The sequence below is a fragment of the Neofelis nebulosa genome, chromosome 14, assembly GCF_028018385.1.
Source record: "Neofelis nebulosa isolate mNeoNeb1 chromosome 14, mNeoNeb1.pri, whole genome shotgun sequence".
NCBI lineage: Eukaryota > Metazoa > Chordata > Mammalia > Carnivora > Felidae > Neofelis > Neofelis nebulosa.
The window spans coordinates 37,989,297-38,017,086 of record NC_080795.1 but is presented as its reverse complement, the minus strand read 5'-3'; the positions used below and the strand labels follow the sequence as shown (position 1 = coordinate 38,017,086).

At 43.0% G+C, this 27,790-nt stretch overlaps 1 protein-coding gene across 1 annotated transcript in view; it reads right to left on the bottom strand.

Moving 5' to 3' along the window:
* Positions 1-8,447, bottom strand: part of NECAB1 (N-terminal EF-hand calcium binding protein 1) — a 197,291-nt gene extending 188,844 nt beyond the window's left edge. The window contains exons 1-2 of the mRNA XM_058698510.1: positions 8,088-8,447; positions 208-232 (exon numbers count right to left, since the gene is read on the bottom strand). Coding sequence (XP_058554493.1) covers positions 208-232; positions 8,088-8,420 — 358 coding nt within the window. The 5' untranslated portion in view covers positions 8,421-8,447. The remainder of the gene's footprint in view (positions 1-207; positions 233-8,087) is intronic.
* Positions 8,448-27,790: the final 19,343 nt, after the last annotated feature.

Sequence of the window (27,790 nt, the reverse complement as noted above, 5' to 3'; positions counted from 1 at the left end):
AATTCCGTCTTCCTGTCAAATGTACGTATCTCTTTCAGCTTCCTATGAATATCTGGAGCCATAAACTTGCCTAAAATTCTTAGCACAAGAGGCTGACGTTTTATGTACCATTTTCTTGGGTTCTCCTCTCTTTTCCATATTATTCTTTATAAGGTGATCTAAAAGGCAAGAGATTAATAAATAGAAACTGCATATTTTTGGTCTTACCATTTTTATCTGCTCTCCTCAGTATCTGAAAAAGAAAAAGAAAAAAAAATTATGACCATTTTTGCAATTGCAGTGAACATCATATTCATACATAATTCACCCACCATTAAATAAAAGAAATTCCAATTTTAAATAAAGGTTTCCTAATTGAGAAGTTTCTTTATAGTAGTCAAAAACTGAAAACAACCCAATGCCTTTGCACAAAAGAAATCTGTGGCACATCCACTCGACGAGTACTACTGGGCAATAAAGAGGAAAGGGTTCTTGAATACACACAATAACTCAGATGGATCACAAAGTGATCATGTTGAGTAAAACCCTAGGACAAAAAAGAATACCTGCTATATGATTCCATTTATATAAAACTCTAGAAAATGCAAACTAATCTATAGTGACAGGAAGAAGATTAAGGGTTGTATACAAATGAGCAGGGAGGGTATTATAAAAGGACATGGGAAAACTTTTTGGAGTGGTAGGTATATTTATTGTCTTGACTATTTATTGTCTTGACTACTTGACTACTAGTAGGTATCTTGAAGTACCTACTTCACAGGTATGTACATATGTAAAAACTTATCAACTTTTCACTTTAAATGGGCGCAATTTCATGTAAGTCAATTGTATCTCAATAAATGGGAATCCATGGAAACAAAAAAATAATAAATCATGGATAAACAGACCTCATGTGTCTATATTGTATATGACTTTACTTCTACACATTAATTACATTATCTTTGGTGGATAAGAACTGCTTGGCCATCAGGTATCTTAAGTCATGATTTCAAAATTTGCTTCTGGGAAATCGATCTTTTCTCTACTCTCGAGGATTGGGCAGAGCCTTCAGGCCTGGCAAACAGGGTGTCACATCACTCAGTCCACAGTGACTACTCAGGCATGAGCACAGTAAGGTCATGGTTTTGCTGGAATTATCATAAGAGACACGCTTTCTCTTCTGCTGACTCTGAACTTGGGAAGATATAGGTAAGAAGCTGCTGTCCACCCTTCTATCGTTATATATGTCATGGGTTGAACTGTGGGCCTCAAAACAAACACTGAAGTTCTAACCTCCAGTAACTGTGAAGGTGACCTTGTTTGAAAGTAGTCTTTGCTGATGTAATCAAATTAAGATAAGATCTTACTGGGGCTCCTGGGTGGCACAGTTGGTTAAGCGTCCAACTTGGGCTCACATCATGATCTCACGGTTTGGGAGTTGGAGCCCCACGTCGGGCTCTGTGCTGACAGTGCGGAGCCTGCTTGGGATTTTTCTCTCTCGTCTCTCTCTGCCTCTGCCTCTGTCTCTGTTTCTCTCTCTCAAAATAAATAAATAAACTTTAAAAAAAGAAAGTAAGCTCTTCTTGGATTGGAGTGGGCCCTACATCCAAAGACTGGTGACGTTATAAGGAGAGAGAGATTCAGAGATGCAGAGACAGAGGGGAGACCACATGGTAATGGAGGCAGATACTGGTGTGGTACAGCTGCAAGCCAAAGAATGTACGGGAATCTGACCCTGGAAGCTAGGAGACACGCATTGAACAGACTCTCCCCTAGAGCCTTCAGAGGGAAAGGTCCTCCCCATACCTTGATATCATCGACCCAGCCTCCAGAACTGAGAAAACAAATGCGGTTGTTTAAGCCATTGTGTGTGCAGTATACTGTCATAGAAGCCACAGAAAATTTATACAACCTAGAACTGGACATAACCAGTCCTCAAGACAGCAGTGTCCATCCAGGACTGAAAGAAAGCGGATCCTGATGACACTCTCTGAGCTCCTGATCAAGCCATTCTGACGAGAGTCTCCACTTCTCATCGCAGGAGCCAATAAATTATTGTTTTAAATCTTAAGATACTTTAGGTTATTTTTTTTTTCTGTTAGCAACAATCAAATCAGCCCTAGCTGGCACTGTCTACTAAGGGAAAAAAAAATCCGGGTAACACAGCACACCACAGCTATGTTATATATACTACCAGAGAAAATGTCCCTTTATCATATTGCAAAGATACCCTTGAATCACATGAAAGGGGCATACGAGGATCATTTTTCTGAGCACCAGACAGTTATGTGAAGTAACCAGAGCCACTCGTACATTTAGGTCATCACTTCTTGGTGGGCAGCTCGAAAGATTAGCAATAGTTTTGATTACCAAAGTTTTCGGTTTTCCTGCTTTCTGCTACAGAAGTATTATCTTCCTTTCCTTCTGTTGACTTCATGAAGATGAAGTATGGCTAAATCTAATCATTTTACAATCTTATAATAGTTTAATATTATTACCCAAAATCTCACTTATGACAAATTTCCAACAACAGATATGTATCCCCCCTGACTTGCGTGCATAAGAAATTGGTCCCCCTTTATAAACTAAATTTATTTAACGATTGCAAGAAAGCTGCTTGTAGTAGTAAGAACTGTGCTTAGAGCAGAATGGGACACAAAATCTTTTTACTCCACGAAGCTAATTTCTAGTGGGGATTTGGGGAATCCTCCTCTCCATCATAACCAGCTTCCTCCCCCTCCTTGAAACTATGAAGCCCCAGCGGAGAGTCAGGGAGACATGAAACACAGCCTAATTCTTACCTTTACTATGCTCGGAAGATTCTATTTCAAGCTCTATTGTGTCCTTAAGAGTTCGAAGTAACTAGAACAGGAATAACCACATACCAGAGAGTTGGGCCCAGGACGTCCAACATTTCATTTCAGAAAGCAGTATCTTAAATAGCATTCAGCCTCTTAGCAATGAAATTAAGACAGTAGCTTTATTAAGACAGTTCTTTGTAATGAAATATGAACAGAACGGTCTCTGCTGCAAATTTTGCCTCTGAGCCCACAGACTAATAAAAAAATGTACTGCAGGGGCACCTGGGTGGCTCAGTGAGTTAGGTGTCGACTTCAGCTCAGGTCATGATCTCACAGTTGGTGGGTTCGAGCCCCACGTCAGGATCTGTGCTGACAGCTCAGAGCCTGGAGCCTGCTTCTGATTCTGTGTCTCCCTCTCTCTCTGCCCCTCCCCTACTTGCACTCTCTTTCTCTCTCTCTCAAAAATATATAAACATTAAAGAAATTTTTTTTAAATGTACTGCAGATGAAAACTGGGTTCATTACACTATGCTACCATAGTAATCTGGATGGGCTAATCTTACCAGTTGCTACCACAAGATACATGGTAAATAGATGCAAATATTAGGGTCAGAATTAAAACTCAAATGTAGGCCATGCTGTGTTTTTGCAACAATCTACGGATTATCAAACAGCATCCTTTACCCTAAAGGCTACTCTTTGACGGCCTTCATTAAAATGTCTCATTTCTCACCCGAGGTTATTCAAGGCAGGTGTTAAGATGCAAATATTGTTGTCAAGGCCTATTTGTCACTATTTACTGAACTAATATCTGCTAAGTGCTTTCTACTGTGTACCAGGTTAAAATTAGGTAATGACATAAGCCAGGAAGACTCCTGAGAGATGAGGATATAGGGCAGGGAATTTGGTTCTCATCCAGAACACGGGGTACCATCCAGAAGGGAAGACCTACCAGGTAAATCATAGCCTGTGGACCTGGACCTCCAGAAGGAAGGACCTCCACGAAATAGGATGCAGGCAAGTGGCCACGGAATGGATGGAGCAAAGGTAATCAGCACAAACATTTTTATCGTCTCAATTGTGCCTGGAGTAGGGCTTGTGTGAGAAAACAGTTTTAAATGTATGGTAACACTAAAACGAAGTTTCCCTTACTTCTGCAGCCTCTTAAACCTCGGAGAGTGATATCTGCCTTGCCAATTAGGGTTAACTGCCATCCTCCCAACGGAACAACCGCACTCAAATTATCCAGGGTGCGCTAGACAAGATAGGAGGTATATGGCTCTAGCAGAATTCGGTCACAGAACCGTTGTACCTGGAAAACTGTTTCTGCTCTGACAGTCCTCCGTCCATCTCACCTCTTAGACAGATATTCCCATCCATGTGTAGAGACAGGGCTTCAGGATTAAGTAGCTTTGCAAAAGAAGACTCTTCCTTATTTTCACCAAGTCCCTGACCAGCCAAGGCACTGTGCATTTTGTTCAGTGGGCGTCAGTGTGCATGCCTGGCTGGGGGAAGGAAGGGAAGACAAACAGGAAGATCATCTCTCTCCCTCACAGCCTTCCAGGCCCCACTTCTGCCCCTAGCGACATGAGGAAGGGCCACTTCCTTTCCAGCTAAAAAGCAAACAAAACTGTTGGGGAGAAGGCAGTGGCATCAAGCGGTGGAATTATAACTAACTTCACTTCAGATTTATCTTGCTTTGGGGGATGATGTGAAAGGCTTGATTTTCTCCCTTTGCACAGTAGCAGAGTCGATTAATAGAATGATTCCAAAGAGGGACCACATGCTTTATGGACTAGTATTCTACATCAGAGTTTATTCCCTGTCAGCTGGAATGAAATAACCTGGGGACGGACAGCATTGCAGGTGTTAAGAAGGAAAAGAACTGTCATCCTCCTGGTCCTCCCATGTTGCTATGCACGGAACCCAGTGAAGCCACTCTCCTGTGGGTGGCAGGGGGGCACAGCACAGATGCCTTGGCACCAGCCCTGGGTTTCCTTAAGCCCCCCAGTGGGCACTCAAGAGTATTTATGATGAATATATATAATGTATATATAACATATATATTCTGCCATTTTTTAGACAGAATCGAATAAAATAAATTAGATTTCTAATGAAACAGTCTCTGTATTCATCTGTGGATTTGGCAACTGTGATCCAGGCATTCAATAGGGAACAATGATCTAGCAATAATGGCGCAAATTTATATAGCACACTTCCTTTATCTGTTTTCAGTTTTCTTATCCTATGCACTTGCACTGAAGGCAACAACTTCTAGAATTAAGCGGCATACTCATCATGATTGCTGATTTGGACATGAGGAAAATGAAGCAAAAGCCAAATAGGTATGGTAAATCCCTCTCTGGTTTTCTGATCTGTGGCTAGTTTCTTACCAGCTGGATATATCTAGTCATGTCAGCAAGGGTAGCCTCAAAATCACTCAGAGGACTCGTTAGTACAGTGGCCTTGGAAGACAAACACTAAAAATCAAAGTTTTCCTCAAATTCAGAAATCAGTCCTGGTGATGCAGGTGACTCTGATGGGTTTCATTCCTGTTCCTCTTTGGAACAGGGAATCTCTATTACCGACTTATGATCTGCATAGAATTCAAAAAGCAATCTTTCTTAGCAGTGCTACTGGAATATATGAAAACAAATCGAGTAAATTATGTATTTATATTTCACATTTTATTTTTGCTAAAAGCAATATGATCCAGAAATGAATAATTCAAAAATCCTTAAGTAACAAATCCTTTCTCATGTCACATATTTCACCAGAGTGCTGGATTTTTCACAAAACATCTCAAAGAAAAAGTGTAAACAAAATCTCTTCTACTCGAGATAAAATCCAGTGGCAGTTTTTTTGTTTTTTTTTTAATATAGACACTGGCGTTTTCCTGACAAACAAGCATGTCAACACCTCTTGTGTGAAATCAGTTTTGTACTCTTATTTTTAAATTCTAGAAATAGATACAAGAAGGCAAGGGTATCCTATTCATAGAGCACATGTTCCTTCAGGACAGGGACCTGCTGCTGTTTATTTACAGAGCTTGAGAACAATCATGTATATAAGACAATAAACAAGATTTTCAGGGCGCCTGGGTGGCTCGGTCGGTTAAGCGTCCGACTTCGGCTCAGGTCACGATCTCACTGTCCGTGAGTTCGAGCCCCACGTCCGGCTCTGTGCTGACTGCTCAGAGCCTGGAGCCTGTTTCAGATTCTGTGTCTCCCTCTCTCTCTGCCCCTCCCCCGTTCATGCTCTGTCTCTCTCTGTCTCAAAAATAAATAAAATGTTAAAAAAAAAATTAAAAAAAAAAGAGTTTAATTTCCTCTGTTTTCTTTTTCTTTTCTTTTCTTTTTAAGTAGCAGTTTGAACACTTGGGCCAAGATTAGTGTGTGTGTCAAAGAGGACGACTTCCATTTATACAGCTCAATCCATTCATCTCCACAGTATCGCCAGGATTTGTTAACTGCTTCAAAAAAAGTCATAGAGAAGCACTTGATATCCTTGGGGGACCCAGTGAAGATCAGGCCAGTATGAACGGAGGGTCCCTTGGCCCTCTTTGAATCTCTTTGATGGCAGCTTAGCCATCAACCTCCTAACAGACGTGAGTTCCTGGAGCCCTGATGCTATCCCTGAAGATCCCCTTCTCCCGTGTGCAGTGTGCCTCCTTCTCTCAGCCTGGCTTCCTCACGGGCTTTTTGGCCCTGAATGGCAGGATTTAACGAATAATTTAATGAATAATAGCAGCCAGCTGGACCACTAGAGCCAAAACATCACCTGACTGGCCAGAGCCAAGCAGAGATAAGGGCTCAGAAGAATAAGGGACTTAAACTGGAGAGAAAAAATGGGAATCAGATGGTTTTGGTGGGAAGAAGATGGCTGGCCACAGAGGCCTGGATCCCCACCTGGAACTGCATGGTGAGGAGGGGAGGAGGCTGCCAGGAGATGCAGCTGAGTCTCACCTATGACATTTGCCTTTGACCGGATTTAATGATCAATATGGTTTTCTCTCCCAATTAAAAAATCCCAGCTAATCCATTCAAAGACACTTGGGAGGGCTCCTCACTCTGTCCCCCTTATCTTCATGACAACCGCTTCACCATTATGGTACTAATGAGTTGATTTCCTGATGGTTTCATCTCTCCACAAATAAATGTATTTTCATTTTAAATACACCTGGATTTAAATAAGAAATGATCTCAGGGAACAGTAAAGAGCTCGCAGCACTCCTCAATGCCTTTTGCCAATTTTCTATCATGTCTAAATAAGTGGCCAGAATTATCCCCACCGACTACCTCCAGGTGACAGCATATATGTGACAACGCAGAGGCTGAGGGAGCCCAAGCCGGCAGGCAACTGAGGGATAGGAAAACCACTAATCCTAACAGCAAAGAGCTGGGTGAAAAAAAAAATAAAGAAAGAACAGAAACAACAGAAAGGGGCAGTAACACAAAATTGAGAAATAAATAAGAAACAAAACTGCTGTACAGATAAAAACCCCCGGCGTGAGGGTAGAAAAAAGAAAACAAAGAAAGAGAAAGAACGATTACAGTATCAGAGAAATGAAGGAAGGGCATCAATACCGAAGGGAGGGAGAGGCCCCAAGGAAGAACATTCAGATGCTTGAATTGATGAATAGCAATGAAAACTTGGAGAGGTATAGGGAAGAACAGGAGAGAAAAACGGAAAAATAGGAGGTGGCAGTGAAAAAAGTAACAGCATGAAAGGGATCTTGGCCACCGCTTTAAAAACGAAAAACAAGTATGTTTTCAAAGTAATTGTTCTCCGTGGGGCCTGGGGAAGGGTGGCGAGGCATCGCAATCCCTAATGCTGTCCCCGTCGCCTAAGAGCTTCAGGGAGATGGGGAACTGCAAACAGGTCACATCAGAGATGAGTTGAGTTAATGATGTTCCCTCCCTCCCTTAGCCCCTTTAAAACGCTCTATTCACCTGAATGGAGATTGTTGTAGCTACCGATCTAGTCCCCAATGAAACCCACGCCGCTGGAAAATTTAACTTCTGCCATTCATTCAGGGTTGTTAAGCCCCGAGCTGCAGGTGCAGGACAATCCTTTTTACAAGTTGGGTGGTAGCCATTCTCCCGCATTTTCCTCGGTGCATTTCCAGGGGGACAGGGGAGCGAGGTAAGGAGGTAGTTCTCGCTGGTGTTCGGGGGGGGAGGGGGGGTACAAAACACCTGCTGATGAGCGCCTGGACCGACCACCCTCCTCCAGGGGAAGAGGAAAGCCGCGACGAGGGGGTGGAGGTCGGGGACCGCCGACCCAACTCCTTCGCCCGGTACTTACGTCCAGGAAGATCGACATGCCCTTGGACAGCTGCAGGGCAGAGCTGAGCTCCTCCGAGGAGTTGTTGGAGGACGGCGACGTCTCCCGGGAGTCCTCCATCCTCGGGAGCCCAGAAGGCGGCTGGCGGAGCGGGGCTGGGCGGCCGCACGGGCTCGGGCAGGGGCGCGGCCGCACTGCCGCGGGGCTCCGGCTCCCGAGCGGGCGTTCGCTCCCGCGCGCCTCCCCGGCGTCTCTCTCCGCTCGCTCCCCCTCCCGGCTCTGGCCTCCGCGCTCCCACGCGCTCTCGCTCGCGCCTCCCCCTTCCCTGGGCTGCTGGCGCCGGATCCGTCTCATCGCTGCGCTTAGCAACCGCTGCGCCCCTCGCGGGGAACCGACTCTGACCCCCTCGCTGCCATTGGCCGCCGCCCCCTGGAGCCCCCGCCCCACCCACGTGCCGCCAGGGAGGAGGTGGCCGAGCGCCGGGGTGCGAGGGCGCGTGTCCCGAGAGCCAAAGCGCCGGGTGCGGGAGCCCCGAGCCTACCCCGCAGCGGAAAGCTTAGGAGTTAAAAGAGACCCGCGGCGGAAACCTTACGAGTTAAGAGACTGGAAGAGATTTTGCCAACTTTGCTTTTCGTCCAAGCGAACCTGTCCGCCCCACCCTCCTCAAAGGTGGGTGGGCTTAATGGACACCACCGATTAATGGGGGGGCTGATTTGGTGTAGGGGAGAAATCATCACGTTTTGGAATCGTCGAGGTCTGAGTTTGAAACCTGCCTCAGTCGCTTTGTTATTCTGTGATCTGGAAAGTTGCTAAATCCCAGTTTTCTTCATCACTACAATGGTCAAGAAAATGGGGTTTATCTCAAAGGCTTATGAGGTTTGCATGTGGTATTGCCGTCCACAAAGGTAGTGAGTGGTAAGGACTCTACACAGAGTGAGCCTCGACAAAACCCTTTACAATGCGGAAAAGATGGTCAGGTAAAGTTCAAGCAAGAAATTTTCCAAAATAGAAGTCACAATAAAGGATGCAGTCCCTATCTATGCTTAAGCATTTCAACTAGGGTAATTACTCAATATTTGGGGGCCTCCGTGAAGGATGCAAAAATGGGAATCCAACCTTTCATCAGGAGAGATATCCACTGTTTACCGGGCATCAGAAACGTGCCAGGAGCATGCCAGCTGTTGTGTGGATTAGAACAATCTGGGAGCAAGATGAGTCAGAGAATGCTACCATGTTTTAACAAGACTTTACCTATGAGAATTGATGGGGTGGATCCAGATCTCCATTTTGTAGCCTCCTAGGAAAGTAAGTTCTTGCTAGATGTGTGTGTCCACAAACCATCCTAGACAAAATGTGAGTGTCTTAAGGCATATAAAAAAAGTGCTATGGGTTTCTTAGGAGGAACAGTTTATACTCTGACTGTTGGGACCTTTGCTTGATAAAAGGGGCAGTATTTGAAATGGATCTGAAATCCCATTGGTAGATAGTCCAATTGGTAGATAGGCCATAGTGGATAGAAATAGAAGGAAAGGACATTCAAGGCAGATTGAATAGCGTGAACAAAGGCACAGTACCAGGAAAGCACACGGTCTCTAACAGATCCATTAGGATTCTTTAAAAACATGCAGAATCCCAACAGGGACCGGGCTTACTGAATCAGAATATCAAAGTATGAGACTCAGGAATCTGAGACCCATTCACACTCATGATTCATACACAAGCGCTCTGTAGCAGGGCCAGGACTGGATGAGGCCAGGAAGGCACCTTGGTCACAAAATGCAAGGAGATGCTCCCCTGCAGGATCCAGAGAGTAGCTGCCTTCTTCAATTTTGCACCCTAAGTGTCTCATTCGCCTCACTCAAGGCCCAGCCCTGCTCCGCAGGTCAGTATTTGAAAGATATGGGTCCAGTTGTTCTCCACTCTGGCTCAACAGTGGACTTAATTAACAAGGGTGTATGGCAGCTTAAAAATGTGGCTACAGATTCATTGACACGCTTCCTATAGAGAGGTGGGTCCCCTCCCCTGAAGGTTCCTGCCTGCTTCGGTGAATAAAATGCAGCAGAAGCAATGCTATGAGCCTTCTGAGGCTAAGTGTGTAAAAGGCCCCAAGATTCCACCTTTTCCAGCGGACTCTTTGCTCCTGTGCTTCCTGTGGGAGATCTGACTACCCTGAGCCACCACGCTTTGAGGAGGCTATATGGAGAAACATATGTAGACACCCTGGCCAAGAGTACCCGCTGAGCCCAGCCTTTGATGCATCCCAGCCTAATCAGCAAAAAAAGTAAATAGAGAAGCCTCCAGATAATTCCAGCATCTACCTATTTGATACACACCAGATGGATGCCTGTGCTTCACCCCCCAGGATCATATTCAGTTAGCATAGTGTGGGCCTTGGGCCTCAGTGGTTTTTTTTTTTTTTTGCAGGGGGGGGGGGTTGGTTTTTTTTTTAAAGCGTCACCTGTAATTTTGATCTGCAGCTAGGATTGAGAACCACTGAGGTGGTCTATACTATACGCATAGGAAAACAATAGAATAAAACATCAGAAGATAGATAAAGGTCATCAAGTGAAGACACTTGAAGTCCAGGGGTAGAATTCTGGACTTCATTAGGGAGGGAGTTAGAGACATTAGATTAATCAGGGTGGATGTTAATTGGAGCTGTGCTTGAGAAACATTAATCTGGTGTCGTTGTGTGCTTTTACCTTATTAACGGCAAATCTCATTATCTGAACTGCTGGAATAGCCCCTTCCCTTTGCCAACTGCTCACCAAAAGAAAAGACAAAATCATAACAAACAGACTGTCCAACTCATCAAATGGGCACTGGTCTTCGAATTACTGTAAAAGAAAAAACCAGAAAGAAAGGAGGAGCGGTGCTGCTCAAGAACATCAAGCTACAAAGTTTAGGAAAATATGATGTAATTCCTGCCATGCGTGGAGGAGTGAACAGATTTTTCTGCAACAAGTTGAAGTCTGGACCCTGTAACCCAAGCTGTGGGTCCCTCAGCCCTTAAATTCAGCCCTGCAAGTGTTAATATTTTGATGCCAACCCCACAGTAATAAGAGCAGGTGACAAAGAAGAAGATATTCTCCATTTATAAATGAAAAATAGGAGAGTAATCAGTAATCATCACTCAAAACCAGGGAGCTATTTGTAACACTTGAGTAAGAATATTCCTTTTACCTTTGCCAACCCCAGTGATATTTTCTGTACCTGTGGCTTTGCTTATTTCCTCTAATGGGCTGCAAAGAAGAAATATAAATTATTAACCTACCAACCAGTCATTAATTTTTTTTTATGATTTCAGCATCCACATCATAATGCTATAGCTGACTTCTTTTTTTAATGGAAATGTCATGTTCATAGAAGGCTCCAATAGAAATGGATGGCAATTAGATTCCCATTCACAGCCAAATTCAATAGGCTCTACAAAGTGGTAACCAAACATATTTTTAGTTGTTTTTTTTTTTTTAATGTAGAAAGCATGCATTTTTGAAAACTGTTTTCACACATCATTTTTCTGAAACACAGATGCTTCCCTGCTGTATGTAGTATCAGTTACAAATGGAGACAGCCGACTTGGGGGAGGAAATGCATCTCCTTACCAAATCTTTGTAGCAAGATCCTGGGGGAAAGAAAAAGAATTGTAATTCTAGATTCCAGCTCTCAGGCTTCTTATGATAAGACATTGACACGAAAGTATTTCTGGCATTTCAGGAGATGATCGCAGTGCAGGAACGTATTGTATTTCAATCCATCTCTGTTTCACAGAGGAACTGTTATCTAAGCATTTCAGACAGCCAGGAATCTATCTTATTTATAGTCTAAAAATTCTGTGGAAGGTTGCTCTTTGGAGCAATGGTTCAGAATCCTTCCAGTCTGTTCAGTGGACATTTTCATTGCTTTGGCAGCCTAAGATCCAAACCTTCTTCCTTATCGAAGGTCATGTCTCCATGGTGAGGATCCTGATCAGAGGGGGGATGCATCTCTTCTGAGGAAGGAAGATGGTCCCAGAGGACAGGGACAGATCACAGATCTGTCAGCAGAGACAGATGTGGACTCAGTTGACAAGATGCTTTACTTGGGACTTTAAGTCTGCAAGGGACATGATGGGAATTTTATTAATGGTGATAGAAAAAAGCCACACAGTGTTGAGTGACCACAATGTCAGCAGAGCCCCTGAAGACAACTTAACCATATGATAAGGGAATTTGACTGTGGTTTTGGTAGCCTTGATCCCTAGCTTTCCTATCCACTTCCCATAAGACCAGGCATCCTTCAAAAATTTTCTTTTCTGTTTTACATTGGTCAACTAGCGTGTGTATGCAAACATTTAAGTTCTATTCTCTTAGAAAACTTCAATGATATAACACAGTGTTATCAACTATAATTCCTTTGTTTTACATTTCTTCATCCTGTAGCTCTTCATTTCTTCATCCTGTAGCTAAAAGTTTGAACCCGTTAACTCAACTCCCCCTACCTCCCCTCTCCTTTGCAGCCTTTGGCACCTACTCTTCCACTCTCTGTTTCTTTGAGTTCAACATGTTTTCTTTTTCAGGCTCCAATATAAGTGATACCATGCAGTATGATCTGTCTCTGTCTGGTTTATTTCACTTAGCATAATGCCCTCAAGGCTCAGCCATGTGGTCTCAACTGACAGGATTTCCTTCTTTCTCATGGTGAATAATATTCCATTTATATCTCTATACCACATCTTCTTTATCCATTCATCCATCAGTAGATGCTTAGGTTGTTTTCACATCTTAGCTACTATGAATAATGCTATAAGGAACATAGGAGTGCAGACACCTCTTCGAGATCCTATTTTCATTTCCTTTGGAAATATACCGTGAAGTGGGATAATTGGATCTTTTGGTAGTCCTATTTTTAATTTTTGAGCAAGCTCCATACTTTTTCCCATGGTGGCTACACTATGTAAAAGTGCATTAGAAAACTCTGAAAAGTTAGTAAGGGTTAGTTTTTGATGTTTGAACTATGACAAATTCAATCTAAATTTCTTCTGTTACAGAGAGCCATTTGTGAAGTCATTGGGGAAAACATCGGCTAGAAAAAAATAATTCTATTCAGACATTTGTTTAATGTCTGCTTCATGTGAGGCAACTGACAGGCAGAGCTGGGGAAATGTTCAGAAAGGCTGGCCCTTGCCCTTGCGAAACGTATGCAACTTAAAGAGACGTTTTTATAATGGATAATTTTAAAGCGGTGAGACAAGAGTTAACACCAGAGGTTGGCAGTGAGCACAGAGAGAGGACAGCGGAGGGCACAGCTCCCTGTTAGTACCTGTTCTGCATGGCCATTTATGTAACTGTAGATGGCAAAATTAAGACTCAGAAATAGTAAGTACCATGGGCCAAAAATGATTAACAAATAATGGCTATTTTCCTACAAGCTATTTTACCCTGGGGATTTTTTTTTTCTGTTATACTACTGTGTGAGTAAAATAAAGTTGCCATCTATTGGTTTAATTGACTTACTCTTCTGTACAAACAAGGTTGAGGTATTGTGTGCAAGGGGTTGAGTAAACACTAGGGACAGAGAAAGTGCTCAGCAAAGATAATCATTGTTATCCCCACCAGCACCACTACCTTGCAAACATGTTGGAAGGACCAGAGAGACTTCACATAAAATGTATGGTAGGATGTCCGGCACATAAGGGCATTGTAAACATAAAAAACAAAATTCAACTGAGTAAATTTGAAGATCAACTAATTCTTCAATTGGGCAGTATCCCAACTAGCAAGTAGAAGGGAGCTTCACTGAGCTAAACAAAAGAAAGAGTTTTAAGGCAGAAGGCAGAGAGAGGGCATTGGAAGAAGAAGGATAAGGAAAGGGAGGGAGAGGGAGAGGGAGAAGGAGAAGGAGAGAAAGAAAGAAAGAAAAGAAGGAAGGAAGAAGGGAGGGAGAGGAAGAAGAAGGGAAGGAGGAGGAGGAAGAAGAAAAAGAGAGGAATTTATTAGCAAGGAATGCATTATTTAGGAAAGTCTGCCCTCCTAAGGAGAAGAGAAGGGTTCTATCAGTACGTTCCCTAGTGCTGACCAGGAAATTCTAAGTTGACTGTTAAAGGTTACATTCTCTGGGGGATTGAAACTGCATTTAGGTTAGGTGTTAAGTCTTGGCTTACTGACTGGGGGGCCTTGGTTTACTGTCATGACACCATTTGGGGCCTGTGGTTTTCTTTTTAACGGGGTTCTGGTAAGCAGTGGTGGTCGCTGTTACTATAAGATTGTTATCCATAGCCTTGGACACCACTGTTTGCTCCCTCCTTGAAACTCTTATCCTGGCTCCCTGATCCTGTCCCTCCCTGCTTTAGTCTTCTTCTTGGGATCTTCTAATTCTTCCAAATGTTAGTGTTTTCTAAACAGTGTCCCTGTTTCACCTTTTCCTTTCTTTCTCCCATTCTCATCTCCTTTCTCTCCCCTGCTTACTGACAATATCCGGTCCCATGGTTTTCATTGGTCTTTAGGCTGACGACTTTGTAACCAGCAGACCTCTCCCCCTCACCTGTAGATTCTTATTTCAGCCTGTCTGGTTCACGTCTCCTTATGACTGTCACTTAGGCATTTTGAATTCGACATGTCTCAAAATGAATTCATCATTTTCTCATAATTATCCTATCTTCCATATCTTGTTGAAGAATGTCATCCTTCATCCAAAAAAGAAACCTGGGAATAGTGTCAAACTCCTTCCAGCACTGCCTCTCACCCTTCCTCTGTCTCAGCCTCACCCCATCCAATCAGTTACAAAAGTTATCTTGGAATCTACCCTCTCCTTCCATCCTGATTGCCACCACATGAGACCAGATAACGGTCATCTCTCATCTGGAGCAGTGTCCCAGCCACCTGCCTGGTCTCCTTGTCTCCAACCTATCCTCCCACTAATCCATGCTTTCCACCTTCTACAGAGACAGACTTCTAAAATGCACATCTCAGAGTAGCACACACCTGCTTAAAATCCTTCCGAGGCTCACTGGAGGCTTCAAGATAAAATCCCCTTTGCTTCTGTCACCTCTTGCCATTCTCCCTCTGCCTCCTCCCCAGCCTCAACATTCTAACCACACAGATTTACTGGAGTGGGATGGAGTGGTTAAGCAGACAAATTCTTATATCTAAAAAACCTGGGCTCAAATCCCAGCCTACCTTCTTATTACCTTTGGATAATACTAAGGCATTTGACTGAGCCTCTCTTTTTCTCAACTCATAAATAGAAATAAGAATGCTACCTAAGGAGCACGGTTTAGATATTCAGTTAAATAATGCATGTGAAACACTTGGCATGGTACCTTGCACAAAAATAATGGCACTAAAATGTGGCTATTTATCATTACTTGCAGATACTTGGATATGCATTGCTCTCCCATGCTCCTGGGCTGTTGCCCTGGGCATTCTCTGCCGAGAATAAACAATCTTCCTTAATTGGCCTGCCCATCATTTAGTTGGGTTTTAAGAATCAGCTGAGACATCATTTCCTCTCCTCCCCCACCAATCCCCAGGGCTGGGTTGTTTTTCCCTCCTCCTTGTTTCCATAGCACTCTCTACCTACCGGGTTCATGTCCCTTATCACATTTTTTAAAAAGTAATTTTTTAGTATCCTCTTTAGTTGCCTGCCTGCCTAAACTCTGAGATGCTAGAAAGAACTGCATTTTTTGTCTGTATCTTGTGTCTGATAAATTGCTAGACACATTCCACTGAATAAATGTGGAATGAATGAATAAAAGAAAGATAAAATAAATCTTATACTCAACATGGGAATTAGAGTAAGAGAATGAAGGATGTTATCTGCTTCCTTGTCATAAGATCCAATTACATGAATTGATGATAAAAAGATACAGAGACAGGGGCACCTGAATGGCTCAGGCAGTTGAGCCTCTGACTCTTGATCTCGGCTCAGGTCGCCATCCCAGGGTAGTGAGATCGAGCCCTATGTTGGGCATGGAGGCTGCTTGCAATTCTCTCCCCCCCCCCCCCGCCCTGCCCCTCTGCTCCTCATTCTCTCTGTCTCTCTCTCAAAAGTAGATACAGACACAAAGAGGAGGGACTTCAAGATCTGGAAGAAGAATTATAAACACGGACCACTAGGCTGACTGGAGCTGTGCTGGGTCACTAGATGGCAGAGGAAGGGAAACATAGCAGCCCGCCCCCCCTCGAAATGTGAAATGCGGATGAACTTAGCTACCGTATCACAAATAGAAAATACTGTGTAGGCAACAGCTATCATAATTTGAATAAGCATCTACCTTTACAAACATTCAGGCTCCCAGAGAGGTGGGAGAGCGGATCGGACAACTCTGTGTAGATGCCTCAAGAGTCTTATCAAGGCCCTAGAAAGAGGCTCCATTCCTTTCTGACTAAGTCTCTTCATACAAATGTAGACATCTGGGAACCGCACAGTGAAGTCCTGGGCATGTATCACTGAACCCTGGGGACCCAGGACGCAGAAAGGGTAGCATTAGGGGAGCCAAACCCAGCTCTGAGGTTATCAGCAAGTCGCTTAGCCTGTCCGAATCTTAGCATCCACTTTGTAAGATTTCTGTGGGGTTACAAGAATGGATATAAATTTGGCTGTGAGCACTTTGTGGTAGACTTGGAACATTCTGTTGATCACTCTGCCCCCAGCACTTAGTGCTGCCTTGATGCAGGGGAAGTTTCCATTGATACTGGCTGAATAAGTCAGTAACCAGTGCACAGTAGGGTCATCACTATGGGTGCAGTACTGTGCACGTTACCAAACTCAAAGAGGTGTTAAGGGATAATGTGAACAGTAAGAATGTGCCCACTCTCTACCCCAGTACTGTCCTAGAAATGACTTTCTCATATGCCTGCAATTTTGGAGAATCTGAAGTGCCCACCTCCACCCTGCTTAGCATTTTTCCCCCCCTAATTGCTCCTTTATATAAGAAAAGTTGTAACATTTCCTTTAAAAATGCAGATTAGCCTCTAATTAGGGACATATGTAAAAACAGACCGACTACTTGTTTTCTCCAAAAGAGAACCCCCAAAAGCTGAAATGTTTCCTAGTTTGTGAGCAAGCCAAGGTTATGTGAAACACTTTTTCAAAAGTGATTTTCTAGTAAGTTTGTTAAGCTACTTTTCACTATACAAGAGTCGGAAACCACATTCTAATCACATAGTTGTTCTAGTGAATGTGTCAGAACCCCAAACAGGCACTTACCATATGTTTTTATGAAACAACTAGTCCCTTTGGACTATAGTACATCCTTAAGGTGAGCTGACTCCATCCTATTAAGAACCATATAAAAATGCAACATTTTATTTACAATTTTAGAGAAAGATTTTGAAGGTGCATAATATAGTAATTTACAGATTGAAAAAACAATCTTTTGAATGAACTGCCCGTTTTCCACCAGGTACAACTGTTTTAGGATTTTGTTTGTGTTTTTTGTTTTTTAGAGAGAGCACAAGCATGGGAGAGGGGCAGAGACAGAGAACGAGAAGATTAAGCAGGCTCCACTCTCAGCATGGAACTTGATACAGGGCTGGATCCCACAACCCTGGGATCATGACCTAGGCCAAAATCAAGAGTCGGATGCTCAACCAATTGAGCCACCCAATCATCCCCAAATTACTTTAGGTTTAAAAGAATTTCCTAACTTCACTGGGTTCTCTTTCATTTTTGCCAATGGAAGTCATCATAATATTGACAGAGAGAGAGAGAGAGAGACAGACAGACAGACAGACAGACAAAGTACACGTTGGGTCGCACAGTCTCCCACTTTGACTTATGTGTCCTTAGGCAAATCATTTAACCTACCTGTGCTTCAGTTTCTTCATCTGAAAGAGGGAATAATAATAGCACTCACCTCATGGAGGGCTGTGAGGATTAAATAAACGATTCCACACTTGGCTCAAAATAGTTGTTCAATGAATCTAATCATCATTAATTTATATAACAAGCAGTTATATAAATCTTCTCACAGCTCCTTGTGAATATGGGCAAAGAACATGACATGCTTTGATGGAAATTTTTAATATTTTTTTAAGAAGGGTGGGAACGATCTCAGCTCCCTTTACTCCTCAGAAATCCAGTAATTCACCTGGGCTTAAGAATTCTGACATAAACAGTTCTGGAATCCATTGCCCTCCATTTGTCTGCATTTCTGCCTCGTCTCACTTCTGGAGCATCTCACCCCTGATGCTAGAGCCTCTTCCCAGAACTCCTTACCTCTCACATTTCCCTCCCCTGTTAGTTCTCCAACCCACAGAGCAATGATCTTAGAGACCTGGGAATCCAATGTTCTCCCTGCTCACAGATTGTCAGTGGCCACCATTGGCCCTGGGATTCAGTGCAAAAGAATCTTTGTGTCTTTCATGTCACTCTCAAGACCCTGCAAAATCCAGTTTTATCTCTCCCCAGGAGCCCACCATGACCTCCCCATAAGTACATACATATGCACATATACTTACGTATGCATGCACACACATGCACATGTATTTGTGTATACACACACACACACACACACACACACACACACACACGAGTTCCTTCAGTTCCTGACCTCCATGCTTTTGCCTCCCCAACCCCTATTCATTCTTTAGGTTTCAGTTTAGAGGTCACTTCCTCTGGGAAGCCTCAAGCAGCCCTTCCATGACAATTCAAACCGTGCAAGCTGCCCATTGTCATGTCTGTGGACCGTACACTCAAAAAAAGGCAGAGGCCAACGTATTTGGCTTACGTTCCACTGTGTATATTAAGCACCTAATGCACTGCCGTGGCTCAGTAAGTGTTGTTGAATAAAAATCTGTTACATGATAAATTGCCATGCTTATTCTGCTCTTTTAAAGTTTAAACTTTGGCAAATCACTACCTCATATAAAAAAGGACTATTTAAATTAGATGAGTTTTCTATTAGTTTCTTTCATGGAAGTAGTGCCTGAGAACAACTGGTAAACAACAGCAAAAAATGTTAAAATGTACCATTAAACACTTTCCCCCAGGCTGAATTGCTTGGAGCTATTGAATTTTTCTTTCAGAAACAGCATGAATTTAATGTTCATTTTAGCAAAAGACAAAAAAGATTAAAGGTGAGAAAAAGAATTCATTTCACAGTCCATCATTTTCTGCCTCAAAGAGAAATTAGCATTCAATTGATGGGAGGGAGGTAAACTAATTCAAGTCTCTGTGGAGGGTAGTTAGCCAACTCCTATTCAAGTTAAAATTATGTCTGCCCTTCAACCCAGCAGTTTACTCCCAGGCATTTTTCTCTAAGGCGATAAAGGGACAACATCACAAAGAAGATGGCTTAGCCTGGATTGCCTAGAAAAGAGTCTGAAGCAAAGCTTTGTGGACAGGTTCAATCCCAGAGCTGTAAAAGGGATGGAAAAGGGAAGCCAGGCAAGAAAGAAAGAAGAAAGAAGAAAGTGGCACTTAGTGAGGTGGCCACAATGTTACAAGAAAATAAAGCCAGTCCCTAGCTAGGCCACATTTCTCTGGTCTGGCTGTGTAGACCCACTGCACCTGGGAAGCGTCCTGGGGTAAAGGAAGGAAGGAGGACATCCACTTGTCATCTTTCCAAATCTTCTGTCTTTCCCCAGTCAGGGTACCCTGCCCCCTACCCACCTGTCCCTCTGGCTATTAGGGACCCCTGCACTTCCAGGTTGTGCTACCCGGTCCATCCAGGCAGCCCTGGGAAGTCAGTCCCTCCTCCCACAAAACGGGGACCCAGGGCTCTGCTCCCTCTGAGCTGGGGAGTGGTGGGAGGAGTCAGAACCATGGGTCCCTTTGAATCTGGTTGGGGCTGCAGCTGCCCTTCCGGAAGCTCTCCTGTATGACCCTTATCTTTGGGGGAGCATGAGACAGCCCCCAGAGCTGGGAGATGGGGCCAGTGCCAAGGCAGTGCTGCTCTGCATTGAGCTTCAGTACGAAAGCGGCTGCAGGCCTGGTGGGCAGGTGGGGCCGGGAACACCTGAGGAAGAATATAAATTGGATCAATATAGATGTGCGCTCTACATTCACTGTAACATGGCTTATGAGCCCCACTTTTTATACCGCTTAAACTTTCATGAATAGAGGGTAAGCCCAATAAATTTTAATGTATTCAAAATTACATTAATTCTGGTTAAAAACAATTTTGAACATATGACAGAATGTATGCCATGACGTAAAGAGAATGTGACTGAATGTGTGTGTGTGTGTGTGTGTGTGTGTGTGTGTGTGTGTAAGCCTAGAGATAGTAGCAGGAAAGATTTCCAAAATATAAAATATTAGTGGTCATTTCATCTGGGTGGTAATACTTCAAATGGCTTTCATTTTTACCTTAATATGCCCTTGTGCTTAAAAAAATGTATACTAATGACATCTTATTTTATAATCAGAAATATTTCAAAGTTATTCGCATCACAAGTGATGTTTAAGAAATGATATCATGGCACCCGTCATAAATAAGAGCAGAGGAGTTTCCATTCTGGGTCTGCCAGACCACTATGACTCTGACCTGGAAAGGATTAGTGTGAATAGCACTAATCCATAATATCACCTATGGCATTATTACCAAATATGAATTTACTTAATGAAGATTTAACTCTGGAGCAACAAGGCTGAAGCAAAGATACACTGAAGCCCACCATTCAAGGACTTCCATACATGTGCCTCCTCGCTATCTTCATAGCCACTTATCGGGACCCTGTTTCAACGTGGACAATAGGTCCTCACGACCCTGCCTTTCCCTCTTCCACAAGTTTGCTCCTGGAGCCCCATCTTTGTCCCAGCACAGCAACTGTCTGCTCCACAGGGGCTGGGCAGGGGGATGTGAAGGCCTCTTTCGGGCCTCAGCGCATGTGCTTCCTTCCCCGGTTACCTCATCAGAGTCACGAACCCACTTTGCAAATTATTGTGATTCTTAAAAACTCCTCTTCGACATCTCAGTAGAATTCAGAATATGAGATATTGTCAATAATCCCAAAGAAAAAATTTAATTTGCTTACCCAGAGCATGAATAACTAGATTTGCAGTTCTAAATGGACAAATTGATCATTTCACGTGACAGGAACAAATCCTGCTTGAAAATGATACTCTGTTGCAAAATGAGATGCAATAAAAATGTATTCCAAAGCACCAAGGTTGAAGAAATGAAATGACAGTGTTTTCTTTAAAGATTCTTACAATCTCAGGCTGGCTCTGGCTTCATGATGCTATTAGTTCCAAAGCACGGAGAGGTGAGCCAGTACATTCCGTTGCACTCCCTCCAGAGGCAGGCTCACCTCCTGCCAGTGCAGAGTAGAAGTGAGGGGTGGGTGAGACCAGCCTGCTGGGAGCGGAGGCGAGCTGGCTGGGTCCCGGCATCCAGACAGCATGGCAAGCAGTCCGTGTCTGAGGAGACCAATAGGTAGGAGGTTTGTAGGGGAAAACACAGGTGTCTAACATGCAGAATGAGTAAAGCCCTGGGGAATTTAGTGTCAATAAGAGAGCCACAGACCCAAAATGGCATCGCTTAGGTTAAGGCCCCCAGTCAGTAAACCAAGACTTAATACCTAAACTAACTGCAGTTTCAATGCCCTAGAAATCTGACCTTTAACCAGTCAACATGGGAATTTCTGGTCAGCACTAGGAAATTCACTGATAGGCCCCTTCTCTTCCCCTAAGAAAGGCAACCGTGCTAAAATAATGGATTTTTTGCTAATAATATCCTTTTTCCCCCCACTTTATCTTTACTTTTGAAGACTTTACCTTTTATGTAGCCCTTTGGAGCTCCCCTCTACTTGGGACGCTACCCGAGTCATGACTCATTTAATAAAGACAATTCAATCTTTAAAATTTACTTAAAATATCTACAAAGATAGCTCATAAAAACAAAGCATTCTTAGAGGCCAGATATATATATACGCACACACAAACACACAGATACATACACATATACATACATACGCACACATACACACACACACACACACACACACACACACACTGTCCAATAGACAGACATGATCCCTTGTCCAATTTTCATTTAGACTTGAGCCCATTCTCAGAAGAACTCTTCCATAAAAAGAGAGGCTGCTGAGTCCCCATGAATAAAGACCTCTGCAGTACTACAGCCAAGTTGTAGTTCTTTAGTCCTATCCCATATTGACCGACAGATATTTCCTGGTGAATTATACACTGAGATGCTGCTGGACACAAAGTCTGAGCTGACACTCAACTTGGACAACTAAGTGCCATCATGAGCCCCTCCCCACATTACAGCAGCAGTGAATGGAAGTCAGGTGATCAGTAGAGAACTGTCCTGTGTATATTACACAGTTGGTTCACCAGGTCCACAGACCCACCCAGTGGTCATTTCCCCAATTCTCAAATGTAAAATAAGAATGAACATATTTGGCAAGTGGTAGACTCTTCACATTAGTTTCTTGACCTGTGGAGAAAGAGCTACTGGAGTAGGAAAGGTCAAGTAAAATCCCTTGAAGCTTCCCTTTCCAAGCCAAAATAACAAACCAAAGCCAATGTCACACCTTGGATGGAATGGCAGAGATTAGTGGCGTTTTCAAAGACAAAGGCTATAGGAATCATATCTTCGTATAATCCGTCAGACTGGCCCCTGCAAGAACTGAATAGATTATAGTGGATAACAGTGTACAATACAAATTTAGCCCGACAGCCATCTGTGCCAAATGTTGTCATCAATAAGAGAGATCAATATAGCTTCTGGTATGTGGCATGTGGCTATTGATCTAGAAAATGCACCCTTCTGCAGCTATCGACAGAAGGAATAAAACTGTTCCAATTCACATGTGGTATAAGTGGGATACATGTGGATATGTATTCATGGTTTTGCTCCAGTGCTAGTTAACTGCTCTGATATCTGTTACAACATTGTGGAAGGGAGCCTGGATCATTCGGACATCCCATGAGCATAATATCGGCCTGTTATATTGTTGACATCACTTTATTTAAACATAATGAGCAGGAGGTGGCAAATAGTCTCCAGAGGGTGAGAGTGAAACTCTGAGATATATCAGAAGGCTGTTATTGGGAAAATTTTGAGGCGTTAGTGACATGGGGGCATGTCAGCCATCTTCTTAATGGTAAAGGGCAAGTCATCTTACCTTGTCCCTCCTACAGCTAAGAAAGAAGCACAATCCTAACTTGGCTTCTTTGGGTTTGGGAAGCTTCAACTCATTCATCAAGTTATATGAAGGCTATCAGTTTTGAGTGGGATTCAGAGAAAGAAAGGATTTTGTGGCAGGTCTAGGCTACAGTACAAGCAGCCCTACCAACTGGGCCATATGGCTCGGCAGATTCCATGGTACCATAGCTATCTGTGTGGAGCTTCTAGCAAGGTTCAGTAGGAGAATTATAGAATAGACACCTAAGGTTCTGGGGAAAGGTTGTTATCTGCAGCAGATAAGTATATGAAGAATTGAAAAGCAATTTTTGGGATGTTTCATGGACCCTAGTAAATACTGAGCTTCTGATGATGGAACATTAAATGACCATCCAGCCAGAATTATCTATCATGAGCTGAATCCTGTCAGACTCACTATGTCATATGATCAATAGAAATCCATTATAAAGTGAAGGTGGAATATCTGAGATTGATTTTAGTCATTCCCAGAAGGCAAGAGTAATATACAAGAACAGATGATCCATACCCCATATGCTCAGCCCCCTTCTGGGGCTCCCTGAGATCAGATGATGGAGGAGGAAAAAGCGCAGGCTTGGTTCACAGAGAGTTTAGCTCAGTATGTTCTACAAGTTGAAAATGGACTGATGAGGCAGGGGTGACTCTGAAAGACAGTGGTGACATAAGATCTTCCCAAGGGATAGAACTTTTGTGCAGAGAACCTCATACTTTGTGTAGAAAGAAAAATGGCCTGAATTAAGAATGTACATAGAATCATGGGCAGTAGTAAATGGCTTGGCTGATTGGTCAGAGTCCTGGAAGAAACAGGATGAGAAGACTGGGGACAAGGAGGTCTAGGAAAGAGGTATGCAATATAACCTGGGGGAAGGGGCACAAAGTGTGAATATCTTTGTATTCTACATTAATGTAACCCCCTGGAAAGCATCCAGTGCAGAAGTACCAAGTGGACAGGATTATTTACCTATCAGCGTCTGTCCTTATCTACTTCTGTGCTTCTGCAATGGGCCCATCAATGGAATAGCCATAGTTGCAAACATGGAGGCTATGCATTGCTCAAAAAGTACACCAGATCTGATCTAGCTAATACCACTGCTGAATATCTGACCTCCCAATAAGAAAGAGAAATCCTGAGCATCCGATATGACATCATCTCTTAAGGAAATCAGACAGTTGGTAGCAAGTTGATTATATAAACCCTTTCTACCCTAAAAAGGACAGAAATTCATCCTGAGGTAGGAGTACAGGTTTACTTTTCCTTCCCACAGTGTATCAACCAGTATCATAACCAAAAGAATAGGATTTCTCTTTATGGGATCTTATATAACATTGACTTGGGACAAGAGAGTCACTTTACAACAAAGGAAGTGTAGCAGTGGACACATGATAATGGGCTCCACTGCTCCTACAACATGCCAGCTTACAAATTTACAGATACAAAAACAAAAACAAAAACAAAAAACAAGCCTGTGATTGTATATCAGCATCTATTATATGGTATTGTATCCCCAGTAGATATAATGCACCTTATTCTTAGAACTTAGTCTTAGAACCTAGAAATGACTGGTCACTATCATTCCCAATCACCCTCTTGGAAAATTTATGTTTCCCACCTCTGTAAGTTTAGGCTCTGTGGAACAGAGATCCTCATTCCCAGAAAGGTAATATTCCCACCGAAGAACACAGTTAAAGTCTCACTAAAGAAAAGTCTCTGGCTACCACCTGTTTATTTGGGATTATTGTGCCAACAGACCAGCAGAAAAAGAAATGACTGAGGAGGTAGGACTAGTATTAATTATATGAGAAGCAGGGAGAAATATACTTGGCACACATGTCTTCGAGCATCTCTAGGTATGTAGTCCTATGCCCGATTTTAATTCAAATGGGCAAATATAACAACTATGATCTGATTAGGGAAGGGTAATCAGAGGCTCAGAGCATTTGGAAATGTGGGTCTAGGTTAGCCACCAGGCAAGCCACCTAATATGTTTATTTTTTAATTTTCTTTAAATTAAAAGTTTTTAATTTTAGAGAGAGAGAGAGAGAAAGAGAAAGAGCTGGGGAGAGGGGCAGCGGAGAGAGGGGCAGAGGGAGAGAGAGAGAGAGAGAATCTTTTTTGTTTAAATTTTATTGAAATTCAAGTTAGTTAAAATACAGTGTAGTCTCAGCTTCAGGAGTTGAACCCTCTTACATATGAACCCAGTGCCCTCCTTAATGCCCATCACCCATTTAATCCATCCCCTCACCCACCTCCCATCCAGCAATCCTCAGTCTGTTCTCTGTATTTAAGAGTTTCTTATGATTTGAAAGAAAGAATCTTAAACGGGCTCCACGCTCAGCATGGAGCCCAACACAAGGCTTGATCTCAGGACTGTGAGATCATGACCTAAACCCCAATCAAGAGGCAGACACTCAACCAACTGAGCCATCCAGGTGCCCCCAGGCAAGCCACCTAGACCATCAAAAGTATGAGCTGAGGATGAGAGAAATATTGAAGAGTAGTAAAGGAGGGTGTTAGATAATGAGTTTCAGTTTCTTCATCTGTACTAACGGCAGTAGGGTATTGTTTGTCTTAATAAGGCTCCTTTTGGAGGTTTACACAGAAATTATGAGTAAACAGAAGCCAGAAAGAGCTGTGAGTGTACCATGAAAACTTAATGCAAGAAGTAAGTAGATCTGAGTGGTACAAGGAGACTGCCGAGGAAGTTGCTGGTGCTCTGCCCAGATCCCCTTTCCCACACCGGTCCTGGGGGTGGATCCCCCAGGTCCTGGGGGTGTTGACTCCTGACGAACTTTTTTGCAAGGCTGATGAGTGCCACCTCACTTAGAGATATCCCAGTTATGGACCTGGTCCCTCTTTGAAGGTGGCTCATATCCAATGACTGACTTATTTGGCCATATACGAGCCTAGCCCCCTTGCCTCTGGGAGGAGAATTGCAACCCCAGTGGTAAGTAGATGAGGCAGAAACCAGACTTCTTAAACCATACTTCCAACTCTTGTGCTGTCCTGATTTTCTCATTCCCTGCCTGGCTCCTCCCGAGAACATTCCCTCCATAAATCACTTGCACCAGTGTCCCCTTTCAGAGTCTGTTTCTCAGGAACCTCATCCAAGACACAAGCCTAGTTTTCAAAAAGTGTTACTAGACGAACATTCAGTGCTAGACTCACAGAAGACTGAATGCTGAACCTTAGATTTCTGGACTAGGAATGCTTCCTTCTTTCCAGACTGTAGCTGAAAGTTGTGAGTGGTGCTGGAGACTAGAACAGGCCTGGAAAGGAAGCAGTGAGCAGTCATTAGCTACGATGACTAAGACGTGCAAGCACTGGAGGCTGCGTGACAAGTTCAAGGCAATCCGTGTTCTGTAGCCAAACCAGAAATCAACTCTACAGGGTAAGAAATGTGAACGGAAGGAAGAGGAAGTCTCTGCACTTTGGGGAACTGCCCTCGTAAGACCAATTCTGTATCTGGGGCAAAGACGTCAATAGGGATTTGTTGTCTTTTCTAAAGAGAACATCGCACACTCACAGTCTCTGCTGCATTCCACCAGTCAGACAATATCTTACCTCCTGAGGACATCAGTCCCCCAGTTAGAGATTTCTAGTAATGACACTACATAAATATTTGCTTAGTGAATGAGTGAATCCTAATATCCTCAATGTCAGCTTGTGTGCGTCTGAAGTGCCTAGAGCCTGCTTATCACTGTATATACTATTCATAAAGCATTTTCAGTCCCATGACAGAGGCTCTTTGCAGACAGAGTACAGTTATCTCTCTCCAAAGGATATGGTGAAGATTAATTAGTTAATTTCATAAAATGCTTCAGGGATGAATATTGCTTTATAAGAACTAATTATGAATATCACACGGTGTGCATGTCTTATATTTATGCCTCTGAAGTTGAATGAAACTTGGGTGTTTTTTTTTATTGCTATAAGGAAGTTATTGGAGTTGATATACCATTTCTTTCTTATACTAAGGCTATTTTGTAAGGTTATTTTGCGGTTCAGAATGTAGGTTTTGTGTATCATACCACAGAGATAGCTGCGTCCGGTTATGCAGCCAGGGAATTGACACTAACTACTTCTTGTTTTGGTTCATTCAAAACAACAGAGCCCATTATAATCTAAAATACATAAAATGTAGCAGAGCTCATATTCCTCCTCTACTGTATCCCGCTAGGAGTTTTGGGGAACACCAGTAAAACTCTCTGTGCTACAGTTAATCTGTCAAATTGGGCATATCTCATGGAACGAAATGATACAATTCAGGTACAGACTTAATTAGTACACAGGAATTGCCATTATAAATACTAAGTTGAACAATCATGACTATTAAGTGTGTAAACCAAAATATTTGATTTATGTCTCTCATTGTCCCTTCAAATAAATTTATTCAGTAGAAGCATTTTCTTAAACCATGCCACTGCATTAAAACTCTTGGCAAGCCTCATAATTTTTCTGCTTATTGTTGGGTTATGTCAGAAGACAGTCTCAACCTGACAAGTAGAATGGCCGTTGCTGGAATAATAAATCTGAAGGTAAATCCTTTTTCCCAGCACAGTGAGGGCTGGAATGCCTACTTTTGGCACAGGGACTCTGGCCTTCCAGCCATGC